The sequence below is a fragment of the Phoxinus phoxinus genome, assembly GCF_949152265.1.
Source record: "Phoxinus phoxinus genome assembly, chromosome: 14".
In the NCBI taxonomy this organism is placed as follows: Eukaryota; Metazoa; Chordata; class Actinopteri; order Cypriniformes; family Leuciscidae; genus Phoxinus; species Phoxinus phoxinus.
The window spans coordinates 17,797,624-17,818,963 of NC_136889.1; the positions used below are offsets into that span (position 1 = coordinate 17,797,624).

General features: G+C 36.6%; 4 protein-coding genes across 14 annotated transcripts; 1 reads left to right on the forward strand and 3 right to left on the reverse strand.

Moving 5' to 3' along the window:
• Nucleotides 1-747: 747 nt before the first annotated feature.
• ubtd1a (ubiquitin domain containing 1a) lies at nt 748-5,930 on the reverse strand. Of its 5 annotated transcripts, none has more exons than XM_079635907.1 (4): nt 5,432-5,754; nt 4,060-4,317; nt 2,100-2,327; nt 748-1,597 (listed from the first exon to the last, which is right to left on the reverse strand). In XM_079635907.1, exons 2-4 carry the CDS (start codon nt 4,112-4,114, stop codon nt 1,215-1,217), a joined length of 666 nt encoding a protein of 221 aa, XP_079492033.1. In that variant the 5' UTR covers nt 4,115-4,317; nt 5,432-5,754; the 3' UTR covers nt 748-1,214. The 5 variants fall into 5 exon arrangements, with proteins under 5 accessions (XP_079492033.1, XP_079492034.1, XP_079492032.1 ...); XM_079635908.1 differs by lacking the exon at nt 5,432-5,754 and adding an exon at nt 4,654-4,733; XM_079635906.1 differs by lacking the exon at nt 4,060-4,317 and having other exon boundaries at nt 5,432-5,930.
• Nucleotides 5,931-6,072: 142 nt separating this feature from the next.
• zdhhc16a (zDHHC palmitoyltransferase 16a) lies at nt 6,073-15,365 on the reverse strand. 6 transcript variants are annotated; one of them, XM_079635898.1, is made up of 11 exons: nt 14,860-15,365; nt 12,450-12,680; nt 12,155-12,349; nt 11,964-12,052; nt 11,827-11,855; nt 10,830-10,963; nt 10,434-10,538; nt 7,922-7,998; nt 7,695-7,818; nt 7,471-7,541; nt 6,073-7,381 (listed from the first exon to the last, which is right to left on the reverse strand). In XM_079635898.1, the coding sequence occupies exons 2-11, from the start codon at nt 12,669-12,671 to the stop codon at nt 7,279-7,281; spliced, it is 1,149 nt and encodes a 382-aa protein (XP_079492024.1). In that variant the 5' UTR covers nt 12,672-12,680; nt 14,860-15,365; the 3' UTR covers nt 6,073-7,278. The 6 variants fall into 6 exon arrangements, with proteins under 6 accessions (XP_079492024.1, XP_079492023.1, XP_079492021.1 ...); XM_079635897.1 differs by lacking the exon at nt 14,860-15,365 and adding an exon at nt 13,771-14,209; XM_079635900.1 differs by having other exon boundaries at nt 6,838-7,381; nt 10,443-10,538; nt 14,860-15,218.
• On the forward strand, nt 14,326-16,076 carry mettl18 (methyltransferase 18, RPL3 N3-histidine). The gene is made up of 2 exons (XM_079635901.1): nt 14,326-14,540; nt 14,808-16,076. The coding sequence occupies exons 1-2, from the start codon at nt 14,439-14,441 to the stop codon at nt 15,678-15,680; spliced, it is 975 nt and encodes a 324-aa protein (XP_079492027.1). The 5' UTR covers nt 14,326-14,438; the 3' UTR covers nt 15,681-16,076.
• On the reverse strand, nt 15,779-21,165 carry pgam1a (phosphoglycerate mutase 1a). 2 transcript variants are annotated; one of them, XM_079635903.1, is made up of 5 exons: nt 21,016-21,165; nt 19,099-19,445; nt 18,163-18,437; nt 17,428-17,608; nt 15,779-16,523 (listed from the first exon to the last, which is right to left on the reverse strand). In XM_079635903.1, the coding sequence occupies exons 2-5, from the start codon at nt 19,235-19,237 to the stop codon at nt 16,354-16,356; spliced, it is 765 nt and encodes a 254-aa protein (XP_079492029.1). In that variant the 5' UTR covers nt 19,238-19,445; nt 21,016-21,165; the 3' UTR covers nt 15,779-16,353. The 2 variants fall into 2 exon arrangements, with proteins under 2 accessions (XP_079492029.1, XP_079492028.1); XM_079635902.1 differs by lacking the exon at nt 21,016-21,165 and having other exon boundaries at nt 19,099-19,635.
• Between the last annotated feature and the right edge of the window lie 175 nt (nt 21,166-21,340).

Consider the following 21,340-nt stretch of genomic DNA (forward strand, 5'->3'; position numbering starts at 1 on the left):
GTTGTTTATCCATGCATGGTGTTAACTTAAAAATAAACCATGCACTGGTATGCACTGATCCACAGACTGATGTGTTTTGAAATTGCTATTTAATTCCACTAAAAAATCAGACAATAAATGCTCAGTGGTGATAGCCATCTTGCCACAAAATCCAAATTGTAAATGAAGCCAGCCAACCTTTTTTCAATAAAAAATTCAATAGAAAACTAAAAACTTACAGTTTTGCCACAGTATAAAAATCTAATTTAGTCAAACGTAAAATATAGACAGTGAGATTGTTTTTTTCTCCAGATACACAATTAGCTACAATTCTGTTTCTTAATGAAACAATATAATATTACATTATGAAATAATTGTACAATTTAGAATTTTTTAAAGTCTGCTTTGTTTCAGCAACAATAAACAAAACTTGTAATTTTTATTCATTAAAAATTAATTTACATTAGAAATAATAAAATAAACCTGTCTGTCCTAAAAAAATTACAAACCTCTATAAAAGCATAGTGTGTTGGTGAGCAGGACGAGGCCGAGGGCCGTGAGAGATACGAGACCGGTGCGTCGCGCAGGTGTCGCTCATTATCAATCAGCCTCGCGCCGTTCTCTCACGGCCCTCGGCCTCGTCCTGCTCGCCACATATAGCTACAAACAAATGTATACAAATTGCTTCAGAACATAAACACACATTTTATGACTGGCAAAGCAAAATTGGACACAGTTCCAAGTATCTCTTTTTTTTTTTTTTTTTTTTGATAAAACAGATGTAACAGAAAGATTAATAAGCCTCTGAACAGTGAATGATTGAACAAAATCAAAATGGCATCATGATGAAATAACCATTTATATGTAGATATATATTGAACATATATAAGATCTTAATAAAATTGAAGAATCCTTGCACTGTAAATTCACCCTCTTGAAAATAGTCTAAGCCTGCTCAGACTGTATCAAAGATCAAGGCAAATGATACCATATAGAATATGGAAATGAATATCCACACAACATATGGATATTAAAACCAAGAAGGCAAGGTATCTACGGTAATTTAGTATAACACACTTTAGTATGCTGCAATTTTACAAAGTTTCTATAAGAAATGTTTGTGCTTCACATTTGGAAAAAGAAACTCCGACCTGATCAGGGAGCTATAATGGAAATCATAAGCATCCGTAAAGGTGTGAGTTTATTGAGTCCTGCTTCACAGACTTATGAGCTTTCTAGTTGGGAACAATGGGCTGATTAACAATGACCTGTATTACAAAGTCCTTCTGGATCTTGGTGTCCTGTAAACGTGTTTTATCCGTGAGGAGCTTTCCAGAGAAAAACCAGCGCTGATTGGTGGTATTAATGTCTTCCTGAATTTGAAGCTGTTTCTTCAGCTGACGGATGGAATCGGCCATTGTGGCGCTGATGCGAAGATCTTTTCCGGTGGAGAGACGCACCTTCAGCTGGAACTCCTTCTCTTTCTTCTCCTGTGGCTCAGTCTGTTCAGACACATTATGATCGTTGCACTCAGAGACCAGGTTGACTGGAGGAGCCAAGCAGTACGCAGGGAGCTGATAGCGGTTGCCCAGTTCATCATAGCATTCCATAAGGGATCCTGAAAGAGCAAATCGAAAGCTATAATTCAGCTCTTGTGTATATTTAGCATGTGTAGATATATGTGCACAACAGTGTTTAAAAGTTTGGGGTCGGCAAGAAAGTGTTTTTGAAGTCTCTTATCCTCAGCCAGGCTGAATTTATATTATCAAAAAACAGTAATATTGTGAAATTTTTTAATTTTATATAAATGTTGTCTGTTTTACTATATTTTAAAATGTAAATTACTTCTAAGATGGCAAAGATGAATTTTCAGCAGTGTTCCTTTAGAAATAATTCTAATATCCTGATTTTGATTATTATATTATGGTGCTTAATATTTTTGTGGAAACCGTGAATGCATTTGATTAGTTTAATGTGTCTTTCCTGGATAAAAGTACATTTCTTTTAGAAAAAAATCTAATAATGAGATATTTTTGTAAACAAAAAGTTGCATTAAATTTACATAATAGAAGCATTTTCTCTAGTGATATATGAATTAGAAATGCTGTTTGAATGTTTACCATGAGGCAGTGTGATGCTGGCTCCATCTACAATAGCCTGTGCTAGTTCATGGTCGTTACAGTCAATCGCTACCGCTGCAGCTTTCAGCGCGTCCCAGATCTCTTTACGTCCGTCAAAAGCTGGAGCCGTGTCCCAAAATTCATCTCTTTTACTGCGGAGCTGGCCCTCCGTCATAGGATAGTCACTTTTCCACTTGGGCTTGTCTTTCTTCAGGGGCTCATTGCGTCCTACAGAAGAAAAAGACACAAAGATAGAAGTGTTAAGCAATATCCAGATAATTTAAAGTCGGTCAGTCCAATATATCCGGATAACGATTTTAAAAATCCTGTTTCGCAAAAAGGGTCCTGACCTCTTGTTAACAGATTTCCCATGCTAGAAGCTTCTCTTTGACGTGTAGCAAAGATAATTCAATTTTATCTAAGCTCAGGACTCTAGTTCGTCAATCGCTCATTAAAGTTGCACGCACAACAAATGCCGGTTTAATAATTACTTGTCCCTTAAGTGAACTATGAACCCATTATTAAAGATCAAATGTAATAATGCGGTAAAAATCTCCATCTAAACCACAAACTAAATCCCAACAGTCAAGCCAGCCCAGCTGGATGTCAACTAAAGAACATGAGCTCATGTGGGCCAAGGGAAATCCCTTTAGGAAGAAAGCTATTGGCTCAGAAAAGTGGCTTAATTATTTGTATACAAACAAAACGTGACAGAATCACAGTAAATATTTCAAAAGAAACTTTGAATCTTCATACAACGTGATAAAAACCTGCTCTCGGGTCAAAGCACTGGATACACTGGAGAAAAACAAATTATTTATAGTGTCTGAGATTAAAGCCTTAATCGGGTGATGCAAAACAGGACTTAGTGGCCTCTTTCCCATCATGCATCACTCCTAGCCAGACGAGAGTTTAGAACGCCACAAAACAAACACACTGCAACAATCACCATTTTCATTGTAACACTGGATGATGGCAAAATAAATATGTGACCCTGGACCACAAAACAGTCACATGGGTTAATTTTTTTAAATTGAGATTTTTACATAATCTGAAAGCTGAATAAGCTTTCCACTGATGTATGGTTTGTTAGGATAGGACAATATTTGACCAAGATACAACTATTTGAAAATCTGAAATCTGACTGTTTAAAATAATCGAAATATTGAGAAAATCGTCTTTAAAGTTGTCAATTTATATTCACGATTGTGCTGCATTCACTCACAAAAATAAATGTTTGATATATTTACGGTAGGAAATTTACAAAATATCTTCATGGAACATGATCTTTACTTAATATCCTTATGATTTTTGCCATAAAAGAAAAATCTATAATTTTGACCCACACAATGTATTGGTGGGTATTGCCACAAATATACCTGTGCTATTTGTGACTGGTTTTGTATATATGTTTTTTTGCCATTTAGAACCATTTAGACATACGTACTAAACTTTACCTAGTCTTTTTTTCTTTGATGAAAAAGACCATCAAAATGTATGCAGGCTAACTTGGCTTATACAGTACAAGTCCATGATGTACTGTAAAATCCAACATGTACTGTATTAACACATTAATAAGATTTAAGGCATTGCTGGAGTGCCACACTCAAACAAATCAAACTGACTCTGTAAGTCAGCAAACTAAACACGGCCTGTCCATCTTGCATACTTACAAATCCTTTTTGATTACTAAATACAGGAGATTCAATTGTTCATTTAATTTGGCTTCCGTTCACAATGGCAGGATGACTCAGGCCAGGGAACAGGTGACAGAACTGTTTCAAACAAGATAATATTTTTTTTAAAAATGCTAAAATTCTCTTTAAATTTAGGGTAACTACACAACAAGTAGGCTAATGTACACGTTAAGTCAACAACCTTTCTAATAGTTCAAGTAAGTAAACAATCTTATCACATCTTATCTTACAAACAGCTAAATTGTGTGCTGTAAGCTACTTACTTTTGAGCACAACTGTTATCGTTGGTTGATAGTCTCTCGAGTTTGCAACTCCCATGGTCTGACTGCTCACTTATTCCTTTAATCAGTGAAAATTGACGGGACAGTCGCTCCTATGACTTCATGCAGGGGTTTGAGGGATTATCAACTCCACATGCACGGTGCTACAAGACGTCACTCACTCACAGCAAAACTCTTGACACCCAGCTAGTAAATCCGGTTTCTTGCACACTGTACACGCCCATCACCTGTTTTCTGAAACTAAAAATAACACCGACCGTACAAATATAAATCAGAGCGGGTCACCAAGATAGCTTCTAGCAGCAAGACATAGTCCTTGCTTTTACAATCTTTGGCTTGGGTTTAGGTGTATGAGTGACTTTTCACAACAAACTTAATCCAGTCGGCTCTATTTCAGACCAGGACAGAGTCAAAAATAAACGGTAAATCCCAGGATTGTCCAGAGCAGGTGCACCCAAGCAATTCCACAAATATACCCGTCTTATCTAAGATGTCCCAATCTTAATTGGATTTCTAGGTAAAGAAAGAACATTAATTTTATAATTTAAGCAGAGAAGAAATCCACAATTCACTCACCACTGTATATCTAATATGTCAATCTTCTAAGCACCGTGCATCGAAAATTAGTCAAGGAAAGATTAAGGGAACTTCAATATGTTTCACATGCCGAATCTTTACCTTATGTTGGGTTATTTGAGGAACCAGTGACAGTTCCAACAGGAACTAGGTTGTGTAAGTTCTGCCATTGTGAAAGAAAGAAAATTAACTGCCCTTTTTAAAAGTGGTGCCAAGACAGGGGTAGGGGTTTTCAAAATAGGGTCTGGGGACCCCAGAGGACCGCAGGGGAGTGCTAAGGGGTCTCTGGAAAAGTTTAGAGATGAACAGTGTAATAAATAAATAAAAAATAATATTAAAATGAATAAATACAACTTTGTTTCACATAAAATAAATAAAACATTATTAAAATAAGTACATTAATATATGTGAATTAATAATCTAACAGTACAGGACAATAATAAGGTAACTTAACAGAAACTTAATATTTTTCAGATCATATTTTAAATATATAATTTCTTACTGTATAATTAGGTCTATGTTAAAAAAAACTAGGCTATACATTACTTTTAAATTTAAGGATGGGGGTCTCTTGCATGCTAAATATCTGTGGCATCTAAAAAGATGTAAACCCCTTACCTAAGGTTCTCATATACTGTCTTTTTACATTGATACATTCTCTAAAATATCAGAATAAGCTTGCAAAGACAGTGTTGATAGAGTAGTAAGTGTACTCATTCAAGGCACATCAGATGCATTTACACTATTTGCAAACAGAATTCCTCGGCAGATCAATTACCTCCTCGTTTGGTGCTGTATCTGGATGCACTCCTGGAGGACAGGCGAGACCTTTGACGTATCACTCCAAAACAACTTCCCATCACTCAAACTCACACTAGGACCAAGTCTTGAATGCCTGGATGCACTAAATGCATTTCGGATCCAGAATGTAAAAAGCCCTGTGACGTCAGTAAATTATATTTTGTTGTTGCAGAAGAAAGTTCATGTCTAGTTTACTGTTATGTTATCAATTGCATTGTTGTCCGAGGAAAGACACAAGCCCTTTGTATTCCGCTGAGTCGACATGTGTCTAAGACTTAATCTGATCTGATCAGTAAACCTTCCACCAGGAAGACACATGCATCACACTAACGCAATCAGTTATGGATGAACTAATATTCTAAACTTGATATTTACTTGTCCTCTGAGTTAAACGCATAGGCTACATCCTCCCCCTGTGTAGTCCACACTCTTGTTGGCTCCTGAAGAAGAATAAATAATTTAGAGCTCTAAAGGATGAAATTGGTGACGTAGTAAATTTGTGACTAGAGGGCGCTCGTGCACATTATCGCGAGCGCGGCTGACTCTTTTGAAGTGCTGCTGCGGAGAAACAGCAGAGCAGATAAAGCAGGGTCACCGAATTATTTTTATTTTTTTATTGAACAAAGATTACAGGGGATACATATATATAGGTTAGGGTTATCTCACTCACACGCTTAAGAAAACAGGATAAGAAAGAAACTCGAGGTACACACAGCAAAGCAATACAATAGCCCGAATTTTTGCAGCTGTTGCCATTTGCTTTGCAAGCCACTATTTTCTTAATTCTCGTTTTCTTTTAATTAATGATTTTTTGTTTATTTTCTGTAAAACTGCGTAATGTTTCTCTTATGCTCACCAAATTCTCCTTTATTTCCAACATTTTGTTTGTATCTGCCTCTAGTAACAAAACATGTTGTAACATTTAGGCCTAGTGTTTCTTTTATGCTGATAATATGTAACACTTTGTCTTAACCACTCAAGATGTTTGATAAAATAGCCATGTCAGAATCTGTACTGTATAAACGTATCAGGTATTAAGTGCAAATAAATGTTGATTTGCTATCATATGAAACCATATTTAGTCATATTTCATAAAATAAAATATCTTCAAAAAATGCCAAATGTCTCTATTTATAAATGAACGATTTAATAAATATTTAAAACTATAAGATATAAATGTAATTTTCAATATTAAGTTAAATATTGCTATATGTTTTCCAAAACAGCAGTTAGTAAAATATTCTGAAATAGTGAATGATAGTACACTGCCACCTAAAGGCAGTTATTTAGATTGCATAATGATGCGTTTAAAAATATATAAAAAAGAAAAGAATAAAAGCAATTGTAAGATGATGAAACAGTAAAAAAAATATCAACAAGAAATGCAGTGAAAAACATTTATTTTACATTTAATAAAATCCTAGGCAAGTTTTTTTTTTAAAAGATGTGGTTTGGAATTTAAATAATGATACTGTAAGTGACATACAGTAAATAATGTGTTAAAACAATTTTTACACAATCATACATTAAGAACCCCATGGCAACAAACCTATCTTCCATAGATATCACAGACAACTGCCATGATTTCATTACAAAATATTGATAGAAAACATCCAAATGCATTGTAATTTTGGAGGACATCCCTTTCTTTGGCCAGAAAGAGCAAAAGTCATCCAGTGAGATCAGTGTCTAAATCTGGGCTCTGGAGACCCCCGTGCTCGCAGGGCCCTGGATCTGCATTCAGCTTTGGCACAGCGGGTGAGACTCACCCTGATGAGCGCGCTGGTCATTGTAAAGTAATAAGACAGTCAAGTCTTTAATGTCTCAGACTGGCATCATGTCTTTTTTAAGAGGGTATATGTCCCATGTCAGTCCATCACCATACGGAGTGTGTCCAGAGGGGAGGAAAATACGTGTCAGCCAATGACTGTGGAGAAAATTATAATAATTTACATTAAAACATAGCTTAAAAGACTGCAGACTACCACGAAAAGCGAGTAAAATGTGTAATTTCACCTTCTCTTTTCTACACCAAAGAACACCTTCCAGTTGTTTAGTTTACCGTAACTGAAGGGATTCCGATAGACCTTTAAAAATAGAAAAATGGTTCAAAGTAAAAAAAGCATTTGATGTAATTATAAGAGATCTCAAATAAGAAAAATTAAATCCCAATCACCCTGTTGTTTAAACAGACAGAATAGTCAAGACTTTGATTCTGAATGGGCTGAAGTCACCCTCACCTTTCCACGTTTGGCCAAACGTTTGGTCTCTTTGTGGTTTATATGGCGTTCAATGCTGGTTTCTCCACGGGTGATAAGTAAAGCATGCCACAGTGTGAGAGCTCCCAGGGCGACTGACACTGTGCTGATGGAAAAACCAACAAACATAACAAAAGACGTGAGTCTATAGAAATAATAAAACCAGTATTGGGGCCGCTGTAAAACAACAGCCTTTTGAAATGACGTACCTTGTGAGGACCCACATGTAGATAATACTCTTGTGAAACATCCTGTCCTTGTTGGTGTATGGAGGTTGCGAAACCTCCTGTATCCCATAAAGCATCAGAAGAGAAAACATATTTTATATTATTCAAAATAATACATTAATACAAAAAAATATGCAAAAATTCAATATACTATAGATACAAATAATTTAAACTTTTTAAATAGATATTTATATGAAGGCAACTATATTATTTATGCATAAACTAACGTTCAAAGATTTGGGGTAGATATGTTTTTTGATGTTTTTGAAAGAAGATTCTTATGCTTAATTATTCAACCAAAAATACAAAAACAGTAATAATGAGAAATATTATTACCATTTAAAATAGCTGACTTCTATTTTAATATATTTTAAAATGTAATTTATTCCTGTGATCCAAAGCTGAATTTAAAATTTTAGCCATTACTGCAGTGTTGTAATTTATCTGAAATAATAATGTAAAAGTCTTTGCTGTTGCTTTTGATCAATTTAATGCATCATTGCTGAATTAAAGTGTTACTTTATTTTCAAAATAAAATGTGTGTGTGTTAGAAGTGTCATTCGTTTACAAATGCAGTTTTATATTTTGTCATAGGATGGAAAGAAATTCATGCATTTTTAAAATGGGTGGTAAAATGCCCTTTTCACAAGATGTAAAATAAGAGTGTGTGTGTGAAGTTTTAGCTCAAAATACCTATTTTTTTAAATATTTTTATATAGCATGTTAAAGTTGTCACTTTTTGAGGGTTAGCAAAAACGCACCGTTTTGTGTCTGGCCCTTTAAATGCAAATTAGCTGCTGCTCCCGACAGAGAGGGCGGGGTTTCAGTGTGTGCTAGCAGCTCCAACTACCTCATGCAGACAACACACTAAAATGTCATAAACGGTTCTGCCTTTTATGTTTAAATGGAGTCAGACAAAGTTGGTGAGACTCAAGAAGAAGTAAAAACACGTAGAATGCAACAGGACGTCTCTGAAAGGTTAGTTGATGGATTTATGTTGCTAATGTGGAGTTAACTATCTTCAATTAGCATATTCTGTCATGGTAATCTATAAATCGCTCCTATAGGAACTGTTGTGAGATGCACACAGAGTGACTTTCTATTGTATGTGAAAAGATGGATGCTTCAGTTTGAGCTGACTCACAAATGTCCTCGACTACAACAACTCTTCCTATTCTCAACAGGGACTGTGTGTTCCCGGGAGCGGGGTTTATGTAAATTTTAGGGTTGGTGATGTTGTGTAGTAGTCCAAACCAGCCGTTTGTTGTAGCCCTTAAAAACGATTTATTTAAGCAAATATCTCCCTTTGCCTTGAACTTTGAGCATTATAACTTTGCAGATGTTGTTTATGCTCAAACAGCAACATTACACACGAACTATCACACTAACTATACACAATATCTTCATATAAGCATGAATCTGAGAACTGTACACTTTCTTGATTCATTGCCCCAAATGAAAAATCTAGAGCACCAGATCTTTCCAACCAGAGCTTAAAGAGTCTTAAGTTCACATGTAAGTCCTCCCTCATCCAATTGTGACAAAAGCAAAGTCAGTAAGTAATACCAATTTAAATGTTTACTGTAAGAATTGGGATCAGGAAGGTCAGAAATAATTTGTTTGTGTTTCTTAGCATGTTGTTTGTTTTAAGTGTTAAATAATGAGCCGCGATACAGAAAAGGACGAATTCCAAATCGAAAGACTTTTAAATGCGCAAATAATCTAGCTCCAGCCGTACTCTGTCGTTTTGTGACAAAAATAAACACAAGGAGAGTGGCCACTAGGAGAGCAGTGGGTGGCAACTGCATAGCAGAGAGGCGCAAAACCACTTTTCGGCCAGTCATGTTTTTCAGTGATAGGGAGTCCCATTTTTGGAATGATTTACCAACTGAAGTAGAAACACAAACCGAACTGAAAACATTTAATAGAACGGTGAAACACTGGCGTAAAGAAAACCAAATATGTGGCCACTGAGTCAGTTTTGTTGCTATGCGTTGTCTGTGCTGGATGTCTGGTTGTTTGCGCATGGCTGCCGGGGATCACCCCACGGGGCGGGGTCTGGGTATAGGAGATAACCTTGTAGCGGCCCAGGCCCTCACTGTCTGGCTGGGTATAAGTGAGCAGGTGCGAGCGGCTGGGTGCTTCTTGGGGCTTGTGTTGTTGCGTAGTGTGACGTTTTGTGTGGTGTGGTCACCATTCTGTGAAGTGTTGATCTTAGTATATAATGTATTTGCTGCATGATTGTGTAACTCACACTATGTAGTTCTTTTAAAAATGATATATTTGGATGATCTTTTTAGAAAGGTCTGACCAGGGACTGGGGTTGCAAATTAGCCTATTGGCTTGAAACCTTTTATGCAACACATCTACACATATGGTTATGGCTCTGACTGTGATAATTATGTATATAATAATGCACGCTATATTGTCCCTGACAACAACAACAACAAAAAAAAAAAGGCAAGCTGACAGCAGGAACAATGACTTCAAGCACCTGAAGTACCTTCCCAGCTACGCCTTCTGACGGTGCAATGCCGATGAGCAACCCAATCCCTGTCACCGGAACACCCTGTTTCTCCGCTTCCATGTGCCTGAAGTGCTAAAGAATGGCAGAGAGAAAGATGGCAGTTAAGACATGCCCACTACCCCAGACTTTGAGAACAGAAAGAGAAAAGAAGAGACATAACCATTCAGAAAGAGAGGAGTTAAACACCATCTTAGAATGGACACAAAACACCTTATTCATACGAATAAGAGGAGGGGAAAAAATGCCTACTGAGGTGTTTTCCAAGCTTTGAGCGGGCACTTTAATGATACAAAGATCATGAGTTACACTAAACAGAGAAGCACTAACACAAAGCAACAAATGTATTAAAAAACAAAGCCTTACATCTATGGCATTGTACGCATCGATAAAGAGATTGCGACCGCTGATGCTACAGTACATGCAGCCCAAGGTCAAAAAGAGACAAAAGGAGAAGAAGTAACGATGATTGTAATGACCAACACAGTTGTTAAGCCAAGCTGAAAATATAGAATTAAGGAACCAACTACACAGAAGTGAAAAACCTAATGTATCTGGGCTGTTAAATTAATAACTGACACAATTTAATTTAAACTCTATCTAAGTCCAGATTGTCATTGTCACTTTAGCACATTCTAAATCTTTACTTCTTTCTTCTGTGGAATGCAAAACTGGAAACAGAGAACGACATTGCCCTCACTTTTTTAGCAGGCTTGCTTCCGGAAGTATTTTTTTCCATATAATTTTTTTTTTTTTTTTTTCTTAAATTCTTAAAGATTCTTAAAAAGTCTTCATTAAAAAGCTATAAGCCAGAACCAAAGCAACCAGCTATTAGGTGAATCATAATATTACAAAATTTTAGTGAAGCAAAAAAGTATTTTAAAATAGGACTAAAAGACTAAACGTCTTTAATAAGGGAAAGAACTTCGATCCTCTGTAGAATCTTGGGTAAAGTAATTTTTCACCAGAAATTGCATTGTTAAATTTAATTATATATATATAAAAAAAGTTGAAATAATGCACATAATGGCTTCAACAAGAGCATATGACATCACTTAACAGCAGGTCTATCTTTAAAGCTATAATGTTTTTGTTAAAAAAAATATTTTCCAAGGAGAAAATTAATGGGATTTTTACATCTGGAAATTTTGAAAACAGCTCTGGTCATTCTTTTCCATAAAATTATAATAAATTACAGTAAAAGCCCTCTAAAAGTATGATAAAAGTGGCCTACACAACTTATACGGGTTTGTAAAAACATGAGGATGAATAAATGATGACAAATTGTGGCACAACAATCCATTTTAACTGAATGTTGAACTGTGTAAAACATAGTAACAATATGGTGATTTGAAAAGGATACGGCAATGATGATCCATTTTTAGAATGCAGCTAGAGAGAAAGATAGAGGGATGTTTGTTACTTTCTTTCAATAACAGTATAAAATGCAGCTGATATTGAGTCACCAATTAGATTTTATGAGCCTGTTCTTACTCTTACGTTTTACAGATGCCACAGTGATGACTTCGTGCTGGTTTAGGAATGATACACTTTTTACAGACCGACACAAATGGGACGTCAGTTTTCATCTGAAAAAAACAACATGAAGAAATAAAATGGCTGTTAGGTCATGAATGACATTGAAAACACACATCAGCTACTGGATTGTGGTGTGTCTAAGGGTGCTGAACCTTTGGAGGGTATCCAGGGGGAGTGCTTGTGGCCTTGTAGTAATGGAAGGCTATCATGACTATGATCCAATGTCCGTAACAAATGTGCCACATTATCCAGCCAGGAGAGTACGTTTGCAGGACCAACGGTAGAAGGCAGTAATAAGCGATGAAAATCACAGAACTGGTAAGAGCGACAACTAAAAATACAAAAACCTAGAGAAAGGAAAAAGCGAACGGTGTGAGAGAAACGCACAGACATTTTAAGAAAATGACATGATGATAGTTAGGTAGTTATGAGAAAAGACAGATTTACCATTCCAAACCAGCGTGTGACAATCTCCACCATCCAAAACACTGGTTCAAGCATGGAGTCAAACACCACTTCAGAGTTAGTGAGCGAGTTAAAATAAAGAGATTTGAAGATCAGTTTGATGTAGCTCAGAGGCCGCCTCAGGCTTCTGGGCATGCGACTGCGTCTGCAACACCCGCGCATGCATCTCAGCAGCAGGTGCATGACTGTAGAGCAGGGACGCATGTTCAGCCCCTGGAAAGACAACATGTTATCTTTTCTTTACGTGTTCCAACTTCCTGAATATCGGCACAAGTACGTTCCTCTGACTATGTCCTGCAGTTTGCTCACTGACACTTCCCCCCGTGCTGAACCTGTAAGCCAATTAGATTAACGAAGTATCCACCTAAGCAGTTGGTGTGGACTGATCCAAACCAATAATGCAAGCATGCATTAGTTTTCTGATACGCATGGATTATCTGACAGAAAACAATAATAAAAATATGCATTACGTCTTTTGTCAAGTGTTTCCTTTGCACAATTGCACTGATAACAATGCATCTAAAAAGCCCATGCCATTTTAAGTTTACTTACTTTTACAAAAAAAACATGGTTAGGCTAGTTACTAATGCGTCTTTGCTTGGATTTGTAGTTGTAATCTGACCATTAATCTTACTAGACGGCTTTCAAACCGTCTCATAAAGAGTCTGGAGGTGAATTTGGGATTAAAATGCATAAAGGACCTGGGATGATAAAAGAGGCTTTGTTATTTACGGTAATTAAAAGTAAGGGATAAGACATAACCTGCTACGTTCTAAAAAAAACCCCACATATGAATCATATAGGCGTGCCCCCAGTTAGAATTCAAAAAACCTAAATGTTAGCATTGCATGTTTAGACATAGTAAAATTCACTTGTGAGATACTGATCTGGACAGTCTACATTCCGACCAGTTAATGTGGAGGGAACACCACCAACTTTGGAATTGAGACAAATATAGACATAAGCATAAAGAGATGTAACAGTGGACAATACTGTCAGATTATTGTAGAAATTACCAGCCTCATACACCATCCCCCATGTCATAAATAGACTATAATCTCACAGAGTCTGTGCCTTTAAAATGAGCATTAATACAAAAATATACATATTGGTAAATAAGTACATCAAATCACAGCGTTAAAACTGTGGGTAAAAATATACATACAACATATACTGCGCATCAGTGATAAGACAAAGGTTGATAGTGATGTTGTTTAGTACCTCGAGCTGACAGAATCAACCAGCAAGAGCTAAACATCACAGATCACTGCTTGGCAGAAATGCTTGCAGTCGGTTCTCTTACCTGGCCAAGATCTTCTACTAAAACTGCGATGGACTCAACTCATGATACCGCTGAAATATTTTTTTTTTCGGGACAGATGGAGACAAATAAATGGAAGCAGCAGTTTCTACCCCTTTGATTTCATCTGTTGTCTGTCTGTCTGACGCGCAGGGAAGTTAGCTGTCACGGTGGGAATTCTGGGAAATGGAGTTCAAGGTGCGGAAAGCGGAAATATTATATGGGAACTTTTTATGATATCTTTTATATGATTAATAATCAAAATGACATTATATAGTGTGGCATTTCATGAAAAAAAATCGTAGTTCTGTTAGAATGTATGTGATCGCCGCTAAACTACTTAAGAGAACTGTGGGAATTGTAGTTTTAATTATGTCCAAGTCATTTTCGCGAATCGGTTCTTTCAAATGTTTTGTTTCAAAGGAACGGCTCAAGAAATAATTCAGTGATTATTTTACATCTAAACGTAATTACGTCGTCGTGGACATAGACATAATAAATATTAAATAGTGCCAAATTCGCAATGTTTAAATAACGCGGACAATTTTCTGAACCGGTTCAACCAATTCATTGAAAAGATCCGACTCAAAATAACAATTCGTTGAGGCAACGACAGTAGCTGCTGTTCACACGTGCTCACTACGGGAGTAGAAATAGTAACGTTACAGAATATGGCATTCACTTTCAACTTCGATATACCTTTACAAACAGAAGAAACAAATGATAAAGAAAACAAAGACGACAACGCAAAAGATGTGGATCTTAAATGCTCGGTAAGGGAATGTATCATTAGCTTGTTAATTCCGGCTAACGTTATATGTTTGCTAATAATGCTAGTCGGCTGACTTTAATATTTTTTAATTGGGCTTGAGAAGTACAACGCACATATCCCAAATTATACTCTTATCTTATCAGTTAGCCTATGTGGAAGAATAAATCAAGTACATGTGGGTCTCGTAACTCACGCCACATAAAAAGTAACGTTAACTAGTGATTGATTGCATCTGTCAAGATCATATGCACAATGTATCTTTTTATAGGACGCCAGTGCAACCGTCCCAACGAAGATGAAGAATGCTATTGAGCACGAACCTTTGTTGGATCCTCTCTCCCACATTGAAAACTGGGTTCCTGAAACCATCACAATAGGTGCCCTGCCTCCCCTGCTCTGTCTCAATGAATCCGTGTTTGAGAAGACCGCTCCTGAACGAGAGGACAGTGAGGAGATACTGGCCAAAACACTGAATCAAAAGTCTGACCTCATCACTGGAGTGTATGAGGGTGGACTTAAGATATGGGAATGCACGTATGATCTTCTTGAGTACATTGACGATGAAGGAGAGACCTTCACTGGAAAAAGGGTGTTAGACCTGGGCTGTGGAGCAGGTCTACTTGGCATTCTTGCATTGAAGAGAGGAGCCATCAAAGTTGATTTCCAGGATTATAACAGCACAGTGATAGAGCAGTTAACAGTGCCAAATGTGTTTCTCAATTGTGAAGATGATGATGATGATGATGAGACAGAGGAGCAAAATAGCAGTCCACCATCTAAGAGGAAAGCCCTGAATGCATCACAGAAATTACTAGATCGTTGTGGTTTCTTCTCGGGCGACTGGAACTCTTTTCTCACACTTGTGCGAAATAAAACTTCGTCAAAATATGACATTATCTTCACATCAGAAACCATATACAACACAGACTACTACTCTTCTCTTCATAGTGTGTTTTGTGGCCTGCTTGCTGAGGATGGGATTGTTTATTTGGCAACTAAGTCTCACTATTTTGGAGTAGGCGGTGGCCTTCATCTGTTTGAGAAGTTTGTGGAGGAGAATAAAGTATTTCAAACTAAATATTTGAAGGATGTGGAACAAGGCCTGAAGAGACATGTTGTATCATTGACATTTAAAAAGTGACATTGAAATTGTATTAAGTGTAATGTGCACATTATCTATTATGGACACCCATCCCTTTCAGGCCAAATGCATCGACTATAGGAGCCTAAATTGTGCTTGGCATACATAACTTAAAACAGAACTGAAACTTTAAAAGTTTGGTGAAACACTGATGATTTGTTAATTCCTATTCAATCTGCAATATAAAGTGCACGTTATATATTGGTTCATACAGTGCTGCAAAACCATCATCAAATAAACAACGACTGACATAAGTTTACATGTACCGGCTTATGTCTGTACAATTTATCAAGTAGGCCAACAGACGAAACAGTCATTAGGTTTTCAGTCTCAACACTGGTTTAATGTGAAAAGAAATGTACTTGTTGCATTGAGAACACTTGACCAAACACATATATATATATAAAAAAAGAAAAAGTGAAGAGTAAATTATGGAATGAATTACATGTCCTACAAATTACAAATCCAAACAAAAATGTGTGGTCCTTGTAAACTGTTTACCTAATAAATACTCAAAACCATTGTAAAATTCTAAAATTACATTATGGTAATAGGTCCTATATTTATTTGAACTCGTAGACACCTATCCAATAGAGCTCTGTCTCGTTGATGTTAAATATGGGAGTCTTGTTTAAAGTAATTCAGTGCTGATGTATAATTTAAAGTAAATACTCTATTTCTTGGCTTTGCCCTGGGCTGCCACAGCCTCCATGGCTTTGCGAACAGTTTCTTCGTCTCCGAGGAACTGCATGGGCTTGATGGGCTTCAGGTTCTTGTCCAGCTCGTAAAGAATAGGGATGCCTGTGGGCAGATTCAGCTCCATGATGGCCTCCTCAGACATACCTGTGAGGAAACACTATGAGACTGTAGAAAAACTATTGGTGACCTCTCATAAGAGCTTGTGACCAACTATTTCTAAAACAGCATTTAAATGTCCTCCAGTAGTAGGTTTAATTTGAAAATGTATAACTTATTAAATAAGATGTTGTTGTGCATATCTGTCTAAACTAGGGTGTTTCCCTGCCAATGGCCAGTGTTGTTTTGATATTTAGTTACTTTTATCGTTTTTGTGAATATTTTGAATTTAGTTTTATTTTGATAAGTTTTAGTATTTTTTTGCGGTTTTGTCTTTTTTTTTTAGTTAAGTTTATATAGGTTTCATTTTTTTTATTTCAGCTTTAGTTATTTTAGTATATCAATTTAATGAGAAAGGCTGATTTGGCAACTACCTGAAAGTTTATTGGTCACACACACCTGATTATTGCTTATTAATAGTTAGTAAGGTAGTTGTTAAGTTTAGGTATTGGTAGGATTAAGGGATGTAAAATATATTCATGCAGAATTAGGCATTAATATGTGCTTTATAAGTACTAATAAACAGCCAATATCCCAGTATTATGCATGCTAATTAGCAACTAGTTAATAGTGAGAATTGGACCCTAAACTAAAGTGTTGCCAGTTTATTTTATTATATATAGAGAAGGAATGGCATTGTGGATTAACTTGCACACCACAAGACTCAAAAAGTGCTCTAACAAAGTAAACGGTCAATTTTGCTTTGTGGATTTGAATGTAATTTTATGGAGAGCAAATCATAAAGAGCAATTTCTTGCAGATTAAATATATTTTAACTAAATGTATATATTTTTTCCTTATTAAAGCTTTTCAATTCCCTGAATTTTCCTGGTATTTTGAAAATGTAAATGATGGTGAGAAGAACAAGGGATTGAAAAGATCCTGCAATTACCTTCTAAGTGTTTCACAATGCCTCTCAAACTGTTTCCATGAGCAGCAATCAACACTCTTTTCCCTTCCTTGATTTGAGGCACAATCTCATCATTCCAGAAAGGTAGCGCCCGTGCAATTGTGTCCTTCAGACTCTCGCAGGAAGGCAGCTGGTCCTCGGTCAAATCAGCATAACGTCTGTCCTAAAAAAAAAGAAAGGATGTCCAACAAGACAAAATTAGTGCATTAATGAAATGTTTCTTAAACATGTCAGTTACAGTATGCAATAGTACTGCTTATTTAGCTAATAGAAACTCTAGTCTTGACTTGTTTGTTTTGGGACATAGAATGCAGTTTCCTATACAAATAATGTTTGACCTTTGTTTTCTGAGCCTTTGCACTTATTAACTACTAGCACATCAGTTTCTAAATGTAATACCAACATGTTGCAAGAAACTGCAACATGTAGCCTAACAGTGATAACCAAGTTTTTACACTCATAAAATCAGATGTAATATATTGCATGTTGAGATGATTTATGAATTCTGAGATTGTATGTAATGAAGGAATGCAGATAATAATGTTAATAGGCATGATGTCATTGGGGATATGCATTTATACACTTATGAGTTTCTGTTTCTTATATAATTTGAAAATCTATGGAATATGAGGAGGGGGAATAACTAATTATGATGACAGATTAAACAGATTGAGTGATTAAAAAGCCATAATGATTGAATGAGGTTGAAGACCTCACCTTGCTGATGATGCTGTAGAAGTCATGATCTGCATCCATAGTTGGTGGGGGGATGTCAAATGAGCGCCTCCAAATCTTAACCTGGGCTTCACCATGCTTGGCCGCAGTCTCAGCCTTGTTTAACCCAGTGAGACCACCATAATGACGTTCATTCAGGCGCCAAGTCCTGTGCACAGGCAGCCACATCTGATCAATACTGTCCAAAACGATCCATAATGTCCGGATGGCTCTCTTCAGCACCGAGGTGTAACAAATGTCAAACTCAAACCCTGCATCTGCAAAGACACAGTGATGCAGCATATATTTAATATGGCAGATGAAATTAAAAAATAACACAAATCAATACATTGTGATCAATATATAAATTTAATACAAATTAATTTAATATGACATTCTAGACTTTGAATAATACAATTTATTTTTTGTTTGTTTTATATTACATATAATTTTTATTTAAACTATCATAAAAATGGTATTAAAATGCATTTATAAAATATAAACATTGCATAACAGTAATCGCGTCATAAAGTCACTTTTTATAGGGAAATTCAGCACGTGTGTAAAATCACGTTCTGTGCGGCACGTTCGCATCACGTAGGCCCCGCCCCCCACCCGTCAGTAATAGGCAAACTGCCAGGTCATTGGTTCGGAGCTTACACGCGTCACGTCGAAGGCGGGGTAGCGCCGGGGAAGTCAGTCTTCTGAAAGTCATTTGAATTTTTCCGTTTTGAGTTTTATTATTTAAAACGCAAAAATCTCAATGCAAGCATTAGTAAGACAACGCAGGTAAAGTTATTCTCAACGTAGACGTAATGTACATGACATGTTCTTTCAAAAAACAATCTAGAATGCTGATATAACGTTACACTTAAGACGGCAGATTTACAACGCTCATTCACAATGCTGGAAAATATAATATTAAACAAACTTACAAACCTTTTAAAGCTTGACCGCCTTTCTTTGCCTCCTGAGCCCCTGTCTCGCTCAGGTCGGCGTCGAACCAGCCGCAGAAGCGATTCTCCTGGTTCCAGCAGCTCTCGCCATGGCGAATGAGAACCAACTTGTATGCAGCCATTTGAGATATTCAAAGACAGATTCTAAAGGTAGCCGCTAAAGAAAGCACGATGACTGAGCACTGATCAAACAGGTTGTTACGATCTGTAAAGAGAGTACTGTCAAAAATACCCTCCTCTCATCTGAGTCCCTAATGAATGATGTTTCCGACCTGCCCATCTCAACGGTCCGCCAATCAGCGCCTCGGAACGATGCGCCACACTGTGAAACTGCAAATACGACATGGAAAAAAACCGTGAGCTTCCTGTAATGAATGTCTCTGCATATTTTATATTTAAGCTTCAAAATATATTAGCAAGAATAAGAGTGACTGTAATATATTGAATCGCTCATAGGTCATCAAATGTGCCAGAGATAAAGTATTATAAATCAGTCAGAAGGATTGTTACTTCCCGTTAGATTTCATTGGGTGTATCTTGGAGATATGAGGTACAGGAGAGCCAATCAAATGTTACTTATGTTGGTGTTGGGCGGGGTTTAGCGCGGAAGAGAATTAATTGAGCATGTTATAATCTGGTATGTATTTCAGAATGGTAATGTTGTTGTATAAATTAAACAAATGTGATAGTAGGCCTTACAATAACCTTATTAGCATGTTCAAGGACGGGTTTTCGCCTTTGCTTCTGTTAAGAGGAGTCAGAAACAAAGTTCTTTTCAACTGTAGTTATCCAAAAATATTTTTCTCATATTTCATTTTTTAAAATTAAGTTTATTCTAGTAACTGTCAACTGGTCTTGTTTTTGGATTGTGAAAGCGGTTTTATGAGACAGACAATACAATTAAAAAACGTACCCAATTTGGGATCATATCATAAATAAATCAAAATATGTCAACTGTACTAAATATACTGTTTTCCACATGATTCTTTAATGTCTATAAAAAAGAATAGCAAAGCTGTTAAGACATCTCTACTTAACTGTAACAGTTAAGGTAAAATATATATATTTCCAATTGGTATGTTTTATCATGTTGTAATAATTGTTGTAATATGTTGACTGTATTCCCCTGTTGAAAATTTAATAATAAAAACTATTATTCTTAAGTAGGCCTATTCAATGTTCATTTTTGTATGTGCCTAACTGCAGATCTGACCATTTTATGTTATACCACACTTTTTATTCCAGTGGATAATTCTAAGGGTTGGTTTGTTTTTAAATATCTGTATGGTCAGAGTGCAGAATTCTGTGACCCACCGAATTATGAGACCCTAGGTGCTGTAGTAGTGATGGTTACGGTTAGGAGTAGGTTGAATTAGCGCAATCCAGTGCCTACTATAACTAGGGTCACATAATTCGGCACAACATCTGTAAAGCCCCGTTCACACCGCCAGCGATTTTGTCGCTGTGTGTCGCTAGTCTCTGTACTGTGAAGTCGCTTGTGGGCGTTGGTAGTGCTGTCGCTCTAATGTTATTGGTTGACTGTCTGGCCATATCTATACTAAATACCATCACAAGTGATACAACTAACTTTATATTATTTTAATTTGACTAGAAATCATAGGCTCAAAAGAAACAGTATGGTGTTGGGAGAGGGGTTTTTATATTCCTATAGCAGTGTTCAGTGGAGTAAATCATTTACTAGATAACGATCGAACAAGCAACAAATTAAACTCACTCATACGGTCATAAATGACTAAAACGTCATTCGTATTTGACAAATAATACAGTTTCTTGTCTCTAATAGTCAACACAATGCAGGGGAAACTGCAAAGTGAACTGCAGTGTGCTAAACTTGCATCAAAAACTTACAACACTCGAACTATAAATGAATTAAACTCACTGAGACTGTCGACAGTTTATTTTCCATGCATCATTTTATTATATCCATGAATGTGGTTAGTCAAATCCATGGTCAAATCATATAAGACAGTGAAATCGCCCTCGAACTCTGTCTTGCCTGCACTCCGAGACGGTGACGTAACGTGACACCACTGAAAGCCTTCTTTCCTATTGGTTGTCGCTCGCGAAAATCGCTTCTCATTTGCATAAAGTTGAAATTTCTGAACTTTTGTCGCTTGTCTCCTGTCGCTTGACACGCCCACATTCTGTCGCCAACGGTCACTGTCGCTCGTGTCGCCGGAAGTCGCCAGCGCTCCATTGAAATG